Source organism: Ostrinia nubilalis (genome assembly GCF_963855985.1).
Source record: "Ostrinia nubilalis chromosome W unlocalized genomic scaffold, ilOstNubi1.1 SUPER_W_unloc_1, whole genome shotgun sequence".
Lineage (NCBI taxonomy): Eukaryota > Metazoa > Arthropoda > Insecta > Lepidoptera > Crambidae > Ostrinia > Ostrinia nubilalis.
Window position 1 is genome coordinate 1,613,170 of NW_026973566.1, and position 14,617 is coordinate 1,627,786.

The 14,617-nt window shown below is 44.1% G+C and overlaps 1 protein-coding gene across 1 annotated transcript; it reads right to left on the reverse strand.

Annotated features, from left to right (window-relative positions):
• Positions 1-9,087: 9,087 nt before the first annotated feature.
• Positions 9,088-14,265, reverse strand: LOC135087291 (uncharacterized). The gene has a single exon (XM_063982094.1). It carries the CDS (start codon positions 14,263-14,265, stop codon positions 9,103-9,105), a length of 5,163 nt encoding a protein of 1,720 aa, XP_063838164.1. The 3' UTR covers positions 9,088-9,102.
• Positions 14,266-14,617: the final 352 nt, after the last annotated feature.

The window sequence follows — 14,617 nt, forward strand, 5'->3', positions numbered from 1 at the left end:
ATTTACACCTTAATTCCCCACTTCTTGGTCTTCTTGTGTAAAAGGCGGTCTGGTCATGCCTTTTTAACGTGTATTTTAAGTTTGTACGCCATAAATTGAAAGTTTCAGCCATCTCCCGCTGCATACGCCCTTGACTTCTAAGCAACACTGTTTGAGCAACTTGAGCTGAAGTAATGGACATTATTTTCAAATTATGGAGACGAGAATAACCCTAAGATTAATTTAAAAACAAAAAACAAAATGCCAAACCTTTACAACATTTAATATCGAATTTAAACTTACCCGTACTCTTTACGCTCCAACAACGAAATGCGTTTCTAGAGTCAAAAAAGTTAAACAGACGCATTTTTTTATTAATTTAGCCTCTTAAACTAACAAAAACAAATGTTCTGTTAACATGTCACACGAAACTTAGGTATACAACACCTATTTGGCCTCATATCTGGGTGTTTAGGCTTGGGCCAAATTCCGTGCCGCTGAGTGTATAAGTGTTATTAGTGTGTGCAAGTGCAATGTTGGGTGTGTTAGTGTATTAAGTGTCATGTGGTGGATGATTTCTATGTGTAAATTAAGATAAATAATTGTAGTAAATAAATTAAATAGTGAATGAAAAACAATAAAATTTACCAAGGCCGGGTTCAAGCAGTAGACAATTGATAGTCATTGTGGGTTACGTAGTTTGGAGAGGTCAACTTCATTTTTAATTTCCACGTGTGGGGAATTCTCAGTCTTTCTTATAAATATTCTTCCATTTGACGTCCAGCAGTATTTGTATCCAGCGGACGAGGCCAAGTCGCGTGCCAGGAAAAAAATTCTTCTAGCCTTTGCAGTGAGGGCTTCGGAAATATAAACGGGAGTGGGTGCACCCCCAAGGCCCAAGTGAGTGGTGTCAAGCCGTTGGTTCGGGTGTTTTTTGTTGAACTCTTTAACCATTCTAACTAGATCCAGCTTAGTGGCAGTTCTTGTGAAGTCCACCACAATTGTAGATTTTCCTGTCTTGCCTTTGACTTCGAAGACGGTCCTAATATCGTTGTCCTGGACTCTGACGTTCAGAGCCGTGCACGTATCCATCACTATCTTCCTTAAGTCTGGCTTTAGATCAGTTTTGTTGTGTAGAGGTAGGTTCCTGATTTCAATGGTTGTCGATTTTAGATTCCTTTGTATTTCCTCTAGTCTGCTCTCAAGCTCCGAAATTTGTAGTACGTGTTGTTTGCGTTCTTTTTCCAGATGATCTATTCTTTTGTTAACGTTTTCATATTGGGCTGAGATCAATTCCATAGATTTTTCGATTTCTAGGTTACTTTGTTGAATTTTTAGATTTTGTGTTTTAATTTCTGCTATGTCCATTACAAGTTTGTTCAGGATCTCATTTTGACTGTCTTTCATATCCGCCAACATTTTTCTGATCTCATCTTTAAAGGAACTCATGTTCTCATCCCCTCGTTTTTTCTGCCGCTGGGTCACAGAAGATGTTGAGGGTCCCTGTTCTTCTGGTTTGGAGACATCTTGATCTGATTGATTATGCTGCGACCCTTTGCAACTAGTTGGGCTTCTTTGGACACGACGCATTTTTCTCAGGTTCTAAGTTTACGTGGTCGCTATTACAGATGGATGTGTCGGCCAGTGTATATTGAGCTCTCGAAGCACGTTGGCTGGTCGCGTCGGGAGGTCTTGTTACTTTGGACTAGTTAAATTCGCGACGAGCACAGTGGACACGTCCGAACGCTTTCGCGATCCGAGGAGGAAGGGGATCCGAGTAGTAACAGTATTGATGAATTGTTCTGCAATAGTTAACCAAAACATTTTGACTTGTTCCAGTTTTGTTTGATAAAGCAACTTATATTTTGTTACTATTTTGAGTTGAGTTAGTTTTGATGAATCAACTTGTGAATTTCTAGTTGGCGTAGTTTTGTTGGAACAAATTTCATTTCAATGTTTTTCTATACACAACGTGTAGTTTTGTATATTTCACCTAAAATCAGGTACAGTATGATAATCCCTGTTTCTAAATAGTGTTAGTTTTATTCAAACTATCTCCTGTTTTGTTTGAGAAGAGTGTTTTGAGTTAACTTACTATTGTTGGATAAGCAAAACTTACAGTGGATATTATTTTTATTTTCCGAAAAAAATTATGCTGGGTCGTTTTCTTGTAAATATTTTAAGAGAACAGTGTAAAGATAATAAAAAGGCAATGTACAGACGACGGCACTTCAAGTTAAACACTGTAGTAACTTATGTAGTTGTAATATAAGTGTATAGTCTGATATTCTGTTGTCTGAACAAGAGATAAAACCTTATTTATAATGTAGAAATATAAAATAATGTAGAAAAAAGGTCTATAATAAGTAAATAAATTAATAAATAAACATCGATCGGCAGATGCTAAGAAAAAGTGGCTGAAGAAACTCAAACACCTATCATGTTCACCATGTCATGAAATATTCATCTATATCTCTTATGCTGATCCAGATCGTGTTCAAAATGAACTGTTTTCTCAAACAATTCCTAAATTGATCATTTAGGATATCGAAACATTCAATGAAAACCACTTTAATAATGCAGGAAGAGGACTCAGTCACATCTTGAAATTTTTAAATACAGAGGACCAAAGAACGTGGAAGAGATGACATTTGAAAAGTTTTATGACACTAAAATCTTGCAAAAAATGTGGGCAACTAAATTGGTTTTAGACGAAAATCGGAATCAAGTTAAATGGCACGATATACAAATTTTAAGAGTGGAAAAGGAGAACTTAAATCTCAAAATGTCCAAAAAAAACTGATTCAAGTCTAAATGTACTTTATTATTTATACAAAGTCATTCTCCTAAAATGTAACAACTAAAAAAACTGCGATTAAAGGTAAAAAGGATAGATTTTTTTGACCCAGTTTATATACAGGGTCCTTTCACAGCCTATCAATAGTCCAAAATAAAACTGAGTTTCATAACTTCCCTAACAAAAAATGTAGTAATACGTTTTTTTCACCTCCTGAAAAATGCCCTTTTTTGAGTTGTCTCAGTTTAGATCTAGGTGTGCGACATGTCACAAATATTCAAAAGAAATTTTCAAAAACAATTGCGCATCTCGGAGTGACACCTCCCTAAAAACACCCCGAAATCGCATTTTCAATCCAAGATGGCGGCGCGGCCATTTTGTTTTTCCAATTTTTTCTCAAAATTTTTAACATAATATCTTGGCAACCCCAACAAACCACCAAAAAAGAAAAAATTCAGGACCAAAAACAAAAAAGTTTATGTGTCAAAAATTTCCGCCATATTGTTTTTTGGTTCAAAAAATGTGGTAAAGCTGTCAGTCAAAAAATCTAGTTTAAAACAAACACCAACAATTTTACCCCTCTCCCCTCTAAATACCCCAAAAATACCCCTGATCAGTCAGTCAGTGAGTGAGTCAGTGGTAATCGAGCTTTATATAGTATAGAAGATAGATAGATAGATAGATAGATAGATAGATAGATAGATAGATAGATAGATAGATAGATAGATAGATAGATAGATAGATAGATAGATAGATAGATAGATAGATAGATAGATAGATAGATAGATAGATAGATAGATAGATAGATAGATAGATAGATAGATAGATAGATAGATAGATAGATAGATAGATAGATAGATAGATAGATAGATAGATAGATAGATAGATAGATAGATAGATAGATAGATAGATAGATAGATAGATAGATAGATAGATAGATAGATAGATAGATAGATAGATAGATAGATAGATAGATAGATAGATAGATAGATAGATAGATAGATAGATAGATAGATAGATAGATAGATAGATAGATAGATAGATAGATAGATAGATAGATAGATAGATAGATAGATAGATAGATAGATAGATAGATAGATAGATAGATAGATAGATAGATAGATAGATAGATAGATAGATAGATAGATAGATAGATAGATAGATAGATAGATAGATAGATAGATAGATAGATAGATAGATAGATAGATAGATAGTGTTTTCATGCGATGACCAAGTCAATATATTTATGTAAAACGTTAAAGATTTCCTGGCCTGGACTTGGTATCTCACAACTTTTTACCGTAGAACAACTGAGTTGCGAGACTTGGTTTTTTTTACAAGTATTGTTTTTGATGGGATCTCATTTCTTTTTGTATTTTGTAGACAGCAGTTATGTATCTAGAAAACTGGACCGAAATTGAAAAATTTTGCTCGACTTGGCGGTTGCACTACCGTGCCCCCAAATATTTTAGTTTTTCCTTGATTCATACACCAAACACTACTTATATTCCAAATTTGAAGCTTCTAGGTCTGCTAGAAGTGCCTTAGAATTTTGATGATCGGTGAGTCAGTCAGTCAGTCAGTGAGTGACAAAATTAAGTAACTTTGACCCGATAAAATTCTTAAACTACTGGTTCAAATTGAATGAAATTTTAAATATACCGTGTCTTTACAATGCCTGCATAGCTAATGAAAATTCAGCCTTCTAGTTTTATTCACAACGAATTTACAGGCGGTCGAAAATGGCCTGAATTGCTTCGAGAAAAGGATGGTACGGCCGTGCCGCTTTTTTGCTCGACTTGGCACGGCAGTGCCCCCAGATGATTCCAAACTGCAAAACTCTATGAAATCTGCAGTATACACGCCGCAGCTGCAATGCCGCGCTGCCGATTTCATAGAGTTTTGTAGTTTGCGGTTGCAGTTTGCGGTCTGCGGCCCGTCTTGGAATTGTACCATAAATCTTTATATTTGTTACCAACTTGTCTGGCATTCCCTGGCACCATCTAATATGCCAGCCTGTTTTACCTTTATCATACACAGGTGTCGTCTTAGTTGGTACATAAAGTAGCTATGTGGGTCACGCAGCATTTTGCTATTTGAATAATTATACCTACATTTTTTAAATTCTAATAATTCCGTAACCGAAATTATCCGAAACTTTCGGATAATCTGAAATGTAACCGAAACCGAAACCGAAACCGGTATAATATTATTCTAATATCCGTAACCGTATCCATAACCGAAACTTCATATCCTTATTATCCCTGTTACCAAGTACAAGTGCAGGCATAGCAGGTAGTAAAGGCTTGCACGGGTGACTTGTGTCACAGTATGTCAACTACTAATTACTGTCATGGTGACAAAAGTTTCTGTGACTGACTGTACGGTAGTCAGTCACAGAAACTTGAATTTTGGGCACATTAGAATAATAATTTTTAACCAAGGTAAATAAAGTTAAAAACGGGACTATTTCCAAAATCTGGGTACAGGTAGTGACACAATAAGTAACCCTGCAGGCTTTTTTCTGCGATTTTAAGTATTTTAATGTTTTTATTAGTGCTTAAAATGCATAACTTTTTAGGATGCTCAGTTTGTTTGCGTTTACTTGCAGGCTTAACAATGTCCACGTTTTGTTTATTTGTGTCAACTTTATAATTTCTCGTTTCCGTTTCCGTTGTTTTTTTAGATTTTTCATCTTTATCTGTTTGTGTTTGTTTAGAAGATGCTTTTATTGTTTGGACCTGTTTCTTTGGTGTATTCGATTTTTGTTTTTTAATTGGACTGTCAGTAATTTTTTTGTAAAGGTCATTTTTTTTCATGAGCTCAATTTCAATTTTTTCGTTCAATTTTTTCAATTTATTATTTTACAAAGAAAGAGTTTCAATTTCTGTGTGTGCGCTGTTTAGTAGTGAGTAAATTTATCTGCTCCTTATACTTACTCAATAATAGGTCATTCCCATCTTCGGTTGATAAATCTGGTAGACTGCTAGCAGTGTCATCTAGTGAGGACGCAATGCAGGATCTGTCCTTAGAGTCGGATCGTGTTCGAGTACGTCGGAATATTATTTTCTCTAGGAAATTCATTTTTAGTATGAAATTATTGTTCACAGAAATAATATTTCCTTACAAAAAGATTCCGCAGTGCGTGATTTGAAGTTACTTCTTTTTCGTCGATCGTATGACACAGTAGCCGCAAGGCTATCCGTCCTTCCCAAGACTGGACGAAATTGAAGTACTGTAGACAGCAGCGTTTGAGAGTGTTCGTTATTATGACTAATTTGCACTTGAATATTTTGCTCTGTCTACCCTCGAAGGATACTATTCACTCACTGTTTTGCACATTATTTAAAATAGTTAATTGCATTGATTGATAATAAATATAATAATGGTCACAGTTCACAGATTTCGTCAATGTTTATGTTAAGTTTATTTATTTACATTGTTAGTCTGTTTCACACTTTTTTAGTAGATGCACACACTTTTCAGTCCATGTTCAAATATCTTAGTCAAATCTTCACCATTGTTGTAGATAGTGCTTTCACTTAGAGCACAGAATAAGTAATAGTACAGGTACAGAAGGATTACTCCGCAAGACGATTTAAATAAATGCGAGTCTTGCTACGACGCGATACAGTGGAATTCAGCTCGCACAGCACTACGTACCTACAATTTTATTCACCTACAAGTTTTGTCTCTTTCTATCGCGTGCCTCTGAACTCTTCTTACGCTGTTAGGGTTGCTGTCTAGTGAAAAAATAATTAATCTACTTATTTGTAATGAGGTACGTATGTAGGTAAGTACGCATTCATTATGGAAAACTTTGGGAGAGGCCTTTGTCCAGCAGTGGACGTCATTTGGCTGAAACGAACGAACGCATTCTTTATGAGCAGTAGTCATGGTAGGTTAGGTTCCTATACTATCCTAAGATTTATTGATTACCTACATGGCCAACATACCTTTCAGCATCTTTGGGAAGCGAAAAAAAAGATAAATCCGGTAGATTTATTTTCGAATTTAAACACTCGAACGCCGCACAATAACATTTCTTTCTCTTTATGTCCATTTTTAAATAATACTTCGATCATAGAATTAGGTACTACAACGCACGCCAGCGTCCTGACGGGCGCGCGCGTGACACTCGACTGATATAATACCCGCCGGCGGGGCGCTTCGCTGTAGGTAATTATCGGATGTACCGCGCGCAGTGAGCCAGGCCTGCTTAGAGATAACATCTTAGAAAGCAAATTAAAAGACATAGAAACACAAAAAAAGAACTTTAGCTATTTTTAAGAGTTAAAAATTACGGAGCCTTGTGTTTACGTGATGGCAGCGCCATCTGTCATACCTTCCCAGAGTCCTTCTCTGTCTTGCTTTTCACAGAACGATTTCCAACTTTCTATTTGGGCTTTCTTGGCTTGGCACTCGTAGGCTTCTTTCTTTTCTAGGTACTGGGCTACCACTATATCTCTGCGGTACGGTGCCGCGTTCTTGATCTTGCGCCTGGAGGTAGTGGCAGCCTTTTTCAGCCTCGCGAGCTCATCGTTCCACCACGGGACTCTCAGGACCTCTGTAGTCCTCTTAGCCAGCATGCTCCCCTTGCACGCTGCTGAAATGCAGGAGGTGTACTTCTGGATCACATCATTCAGTTCCAGCTTGGTGTCAATGTTATTGACGGACTCTACATTGATGTTGCTTACATTTCTGTACCTACATGTTTGCTACAATTCTTTACCCCTGTGTTCTACGGTGCTGCCCCACCAGGTACTCTTGGCGTTGCTATCGCCTCCTAACAGCAATGGTGTAGAGCCCAGCTCCTTCTCTGATGGTACGTAACTGCTCCAAGTATGGCTCTATGGGCTGATCCGGTTCAAAGTAGAATGATACCGCCGCGATTTCCCGTGGTTCGGAACGTCACAACAACAATATTGTTGTTTGTGAGTTTCGCGCACTGTGTTCAGGCACACATGCTTTCAATGAGCACGGTACGATTGCGCGGGACCTATTTAAATCTGCCGCCAACTCCGTACCGCCAAAACTTACACGGCGAGCGCGCGCGACTACAGCAGCGCCGCGCTCCACGACGTCAAACGAACGAAAACTACGCAACGCGCTCTCTCGCGTTTGGGCCGGCATCGCGAGTGCCACGCTTATTGTGTGCTCCAACGGAAATGTGAAATTTGGTGAATTTTTGGAAATGTTTTGTGTGTGAGGCCTCCACCGTACTTTGCTTGAAGTTAGTGACTCAAGTGAACCACCGAAGACACCGGGCGAAGCCCTAACCACCGGCCGGCGGCGTCCTACAGAGTACCTACCAGCAGCGCGGCGGCAGACAAGGTACCTGTTCGATTGTTTCTGTGTTTTGTTGATTGTGTTGTGCCTGGACGACACTGGGGAACTCATATTCGGATAAGCTATCGAAGTAGTTAACATATTTGGTCCATCGATCCGGGATTTTTGAGGTTAAGTAGTGTGGTGGACTGCAGTGGACTGTATGCGTTTGTGTGTGTTCAAGAGCGCTGACCGGACCATGATGACTGCCGTTGAGAGCTTGCCCTTACTATGTCAGGCGTAGTAGGTGCTACTTGCAGGAATAAAACCACTATTTCACTTGCTGAGACTTCTCGCGTTTATTATTCGCTTCCTTTTCTCAGTTCTTGCTTCTTCAGATCACTTGTTGCTTGGAGCACTTGTTCTCTGAACTGAACAAAACATGCCAGCTGGAGCGGTTCATTCCGTATTTATGGGGAGCGGCTATCTCCATCCCGCTTTCACACGCTATTGCTATCCCTGTCTTCGGGAAATCCACAGTTTTTGCTAATTTTCTCCAACTGGCAGGTAGTTTTACAATGGTTTCTTATTTTCTACAGATGCGTAATTAAATTACCTACATTATACGTTACCTACATTATATATAAAGTTTCATCTCAAAATTCCCAAAATTGGCGAAGTTATTGACAAAAAACCTAAAACGGCTCTCTTTACGGTATTGCCTCGCGCAACGGACCATCCGTGCAAGACAAGGACAAAACATATTGCTATCTCGCGCTCTAGAATGTTCGAAGCGAGAGGTCCGATATTTCCGTCTCGTTTCTTCTCTATTTTTTCCTGAACATTCCAGATTTTCCAGAAAAGTGTGAAAGAGAAGCTATTTTGTGGAAGTGAGAGATCAGACAATGCAAGAAAGAGGCCTACCGAGTGAGTAAGCGAGAGAGCCTGATGGTTTTCGCTACGGTATTGCCTTTTTGGCGAAAATTTCATGTTCATTTTCTTAATTACGAAACAGATTAATTATCTAATTTGCACTATTTGACATGATGCTGCCAACATCAATCTTGACTATTCTTGACGTCGCTAACATTCTCCCCCGCAGTGCGAAGCACTCCTTCCTCCGGATGCGACGTCTTGGCAGGAACCAGGACTACCACTCGTCGCGTCGGTTGCCGTAGCACTCCTCCGGGTGTTCGCACGTTGAGGATTCTTACTCTGCCGTCCGGTCCAGGATACACTCGCAGCACTTCCTCTCGTGGCCAAGTGTTCCTTGGTAGCGTCGTGTCGACTATTAATACGACGTCGCCGACTTGAGGGTCTTCGGTTTCCCGGCCGGCTATTTTCCTCGGCATCAAAGTTGGCAGGTATTCCTTCAGCCACCTTTGCCAGAAGTGGTCCGTCAAGCGCTGCGCTGTCCTCCAGTTCGCCTTCCCGATGAGGTCGTGGTCTTCAAATACACCCGGCGCCATTGCTCCACAGGATCTTCCGATGAGGAAGTGGTTCGGCGTTAGGCTTTCTTCGTCCTCGGGATCCATACTGATGTGAGTGAGGGGACGCGAGTTCACGATATGCTCCACTTCGAGGAGGAGCGTGTGTAGGACCTCTTCTGGTGGTGATTTTTCTTTAAGAACGGTCATTAATGATGTCTTTACCGAGCGGACCATTCTTTCCCAGGCGCCTCCCATATTCGGACATCCAGGTGGGATGAATCGCCATGTGATTCCTTCCCTAGAGGCGGCCTCTTGCAATTCTCTATTGGCCCCCACGAAGTTAGTCCCGTTGTCGCTGAAGATTATCTTCGGCGTCCCTCTTCGTGCAGCCATTCTTCGCAGGGCCATGATCATGGAGCTGGTGCTTAATGAATTAGCTAGCTCCAGGTGTATCGCTCGGGTCGTTAAGCAGGTGAACAGGGCTCCCCATCTCTTCTCAGTTCTCCTCCCGATCGTGACTTGCATCGGGCCGAAGTAATCTACTGCTGTGCAGGTGAAGGGTGGTTGATGATGCTGCAATCGTTCGGCCGGGAAGTCTCCGGTGGGTGGTATTTGAGGCTCTCCCTTGTGGACTCTGCACCATTGACACCCATGTGTGATCCATCTTGTGGTGCTGCGCAAGCCGAGTACCCAGAACTTCTGCCTTATTTCGTTGATTATCGTTGCGGAGTTGCCATGGTAGAACCGTTTGTGATAGAACCCTATGATGAGCCGGCAGATTTGACTTTTCCCGTCCAGTATGATCGGGTTGGTTCGTCCTTCTCCCGAACCAATCTTCCTGGTGCGCGTCCTCAGTTTTAGGATTCCGCGGCCATCCAGGTATATGTCAATCTTCTTTAGTCGGCTCGAGTTCTCCAATGGCCTCCCTTTTTCGAGGCAGCAAAGTTCTTTGGAGAAGCTCTCCTGCTGGCTCCTCTTGATAAGCTCCTCTTCTGCCCTATGTATGAACTTATCTTCCAGCGTTAAGAAGACCTTTTCTTCTTTCTTCTCCCGGGGGACGTGACTCGGTGTTTTCTTCCATCTTCGGTGCCTGACGATGTGGACACTTCTTTTTTCCGCTACTCTTCTTCTTAGCAGGTCGATGAACTGGAATATGCGCGCTGTACTGCGTAGCAGTCGAGTCCAGTCGGAGAATCTCTTCGGGTCCGGAGTGACTTGTGGTATGACCTTCAATGTGGCAACAACTTGGGGATTCTTCTCTTCTCCGGTGAGTTCTTCTTTGACTTCAAAGCGTCTCGCCGGCCAATCTTCTTTGTTTCCATATAAGAAGGCGGGACCTTTGAACCATCTTGCGTTTTCATCAAACTCGTTCGGAGTGCCTCTTGTGGCATCATCTGCGGGGTTTTCCTTTGTCGGCACCCATCTCCAATCTTGAATTCGCGTCAGCTCTTCAATTTCCGCGAGGCGATGGGCCACGAACGTCTTGAATTTTCTCGGGTCTGCTTTCAACCATTGAAGGACGGTGCTGGAGTCTGTCCAGAAGGTCCTTTCTTCAATCTCTAAATCGAGCTCCTTCTCCACCGATGAGGCAAGTCTGCTGCCCAATAATGCTGCTTGCAATTCCAACCGTGGGATAGACACTGGTTTGCTAGGAGCTACCCTTGCTTTCCCAGCAATCAATGCGACGCGTATCGTGCCGTCTGGGTCTTCCGTTCGCCAATAGACGGCTGCGGCGTACGCTTCTTCACTCGCGTCGCAGAACGTGTGGAGTTGTCCTCTTCTGGTTCTCGGCGACAGGCACCTTGGGATCTTCAGTTCCTTTAGTACGGCGACGTCTTCCAGGTATCCGGTCCATGCGGCGACTTGCGGTTCGAGAATCTTCTCGTCCCAGTCGATCTTGGTACGCCAGATCTCCTGTATGAGTTTCTGGCCCTGTATTAGGATCGGCGTCGCGAAGCCCATGGGGTCGAACGTAGACATGACGGCGCTGGTGACTTCCCTCTTCGTTGGTACTCTTGGCCCAGCGAGTACTTCGGGCGGAGTGTTCCTGAAGCCCACGTTGAAGGCGAGTGCATCTTCTGTGATTAGCCATCTCAGCCCCAGGGTTTTCTCTTCCTTGCCTAGTTCGAGGACTTCCTCCTGTCGCTGATCTTCAATTCCTTCCAGAACGGTTGGTTGATTGCTCCCCCATCCTCTCAGGTGGAAGCTCGCCTTGTTGTGGATCGTCTGTACCTCTTTTGCGATCCGCTTGGCTTCTTCTACCGTTGTGAAACTTTGCAAGTAGTCATCCATATAATGGTTCCTCCGTATTGCTGCCACGGCTGCCGGGTGTTCCTCCTTGAAGTCTTCTGCGTTCTTGTTCATGACATAAATTGCCGTAGACGGTGATGACGTTGCCCCGAAGATCACTGAGGCCATGCGGTACTCTTCCGGTTTGCCGTTCCTCTTGCTGCCGCGCCATAAGAACCGCAGACTGTCCCGGTCTTCTTCCCTCATTTGGATGCGTAGGAACATTTCCTTGATGTCGGCGACGACGGCGACTGGATCTTCCCGGAACCTGAGAAGCACTCCGAAGAGCGACTGCAATAAGTCAGGCCCAGGCAGCAGCGCATCGTTGAGGCTCTTCCCGTTGAACTTGGCGGCGGCGTCGAGAACTATCCTCGGTTTCTTCTTTATCGGGTGCATCACCGCGAAGTGAGGTAAGTAGAATGTTCTCCCTGGCGTCGTGGTTTCTGGAGCTTTCTCTGCATATCCATTCTTCAGCAGATTTTCTATTTGTTCTTCATACGAAGTCTTCAGTGCTGGGTCCTTGTCTAATTTCTTCTCCATGTTGATGAGACGCTGGTGTGCCTGATGGTAGTTGTTCGGTAGAGTTTCCCTTTCATTTTTCCACAGTAGCCCAGACTCGAACCGTCCATTTGGTAGCCTCTTCGTGGTCTTCTCTAGGACGTCGAGTGCCCTTTTGTCGGCGTCATTACTTGGCCGACGTGCTTGCACCCCGAGCGACTCTATCTCGAAGTGCCGGCGGACCAGGGCTTCTGTTTCGTCTTCCATCAACCTGCTGTGGTGCACGAACTTGACAGGGACACTTCCTCCGGTGTCGCATCCGTGTAAGACCCATCCCAAGCTGGTCAAGGAGGCAACTGGTTCGGAGGCCTTCCCTTTGCGTAGTCTCCGTGTGACTATGAGCCCCCAGTTATCTTGCCCGATCAGTAGTTGTGGTTCTTCCTTGTCGTAGACCAGCTTGTCCTTGATCTTCTGTAAGTGTTTACACTTTTGAAGCATTCTTTCTTCGACCCCTTGTTTCGCCAGCTTCAAGTTGTCGATAGTTCTTGCTTCCATGTTGAGCTTATTTCTGCAATGGACCCCTTTGATTTTCATGTTGATCTTCTGGGAGTTGCTCTTCTGCATACCGTTCCCCCCGACCATCTCGATGGTGATGGCTTCCGGCTTCCCTTGCGCCCCAATCTTCTTTGCCACTGATGAGTCCAGCAGCGTGACGGTGGACCCTTCGTCCAGGAGCGCGAGCACTTTTGCTGTCCCTTTGGGCCCGTAGAGGTTTACCGGCGTCATCTTCAAGTAGGCCTTTCCGCAGCTCGTGGTGTGCACTGACGATACAACTCCTTCGGCGGGCTTCTCTTGAGTTTTCGCCGCTGCGGGCTTCTCTGAGTGAAGACTGATGTGATGCCACCTCATGCACTTCTTGCATGGTTGTGCCCGACACGTGTTCCTTGAGTGCTTGAAGCGCAGGCATTTGAAGCACATTCTTGCCTTCTTCACCATTTCCCACTTATCTTCAACACTGGCTTCCTTATATTTCTTGCATTCGTACAGCCAGTGGTCCTCACGGCACTCTGGGCACTTCTTCGCGTCAGTCTTCGGTTCTTCACGGCGTCCTTCTGTTTGTTGGACATGGTGAACCGGCCTCTTGAACATATTTCTCTTCTGGTCCCAGGACACTTCCGGGGGAGCGTAATCACTGTTAATATCTGCTTCAACTTCCATGAAGTCATACATGAGTTCGAGCGCTGGTTTTCCCTCTGCCCGGCGCTCGCGTTGGTACATCAGCCACCGAGACTTCATGGTCGGCGGCATCTTCTCTATTAGACATTCCACGGCCCCTGGTGCGCACAAATATTCCGTCTTGCCGAGTGCCCTGATGGTGGCCACGGCATTGCGGACTCGGCTGGCAAACATGCAGATCTCCCCCGATGACTCGTTGACCCTTGGCAGCCTTTCCATCTTCTTTAACTCCGCCAGGGCTATGGCTCCAGGTCTGCCGAACCGGACTTCCAGGCTCTTCATCAGCTCTTCCGGATCCTCGGCGGTGAACAGGAGGCTCTTGACTGCCTCCCTCGCGTGCCCCTGGAGACACCTTCGTAGTCGCGCCAAATTCTGTGCCGGCGTGAAGGAGCGCGCGGTGTCTTCATATGACCTTCTGAACGCGAGCCATTCTTCACATGCGCCATTGAAACTTGGGAGGTCGACCAGTTGTCTTGTGAGGCCACCCTCTGCCCTCTGTGACAGCTTGGTGATGGCCATGGCTAACTCTTGAATGTCTGTTCTCCCTTCCGTAGGTAGCGGCTGCGGTGGCGGCGGCGGCAACACTTGCGGCGGCGGTGGCGGCGGCAGCGGTAGAACTTGTGGCGGCGGCGGCAGCGGCGCGGCGGGCGGTGGCGGCGGTATCGGTTGTAGTTCCGGCGGGACCCTCTCGGCGATGGTGTTCGAGTGGTCCAACCAATTTTCGACCTGCATTTGCCTGTACTGCACTTCTTCTGGATCCTCTTCCATGTCGGAATCCAATTGGGCCAACTCCAATTCCGCTTTGGCAACTTCCAGTTCCTGGCGGGCCACTCTTAATTTGGCCTCTATTTCTGCCCTTCTTCTTGACGAGCGGACGGAGCGCGTGTCTTGATTCACTCGTGACAGTCGCGGCGTTTGTTCATGCACTTGCGGCGTGGGTGGCGCGTACTGTCCTTCAACAGTCGGCACGGTGGTCACCGTAGTCGCGGGAGTCGCGGCGGCGGCAGAGGCGGCGGCAACATTGGCCGCGGTGGTACATTATACAAAAAGTTTCATCTCAAAATTCCCAAAATTGGCGAAGTTATTGACAAAAAACCTAAAACGGCTCTCTTTACGGTAT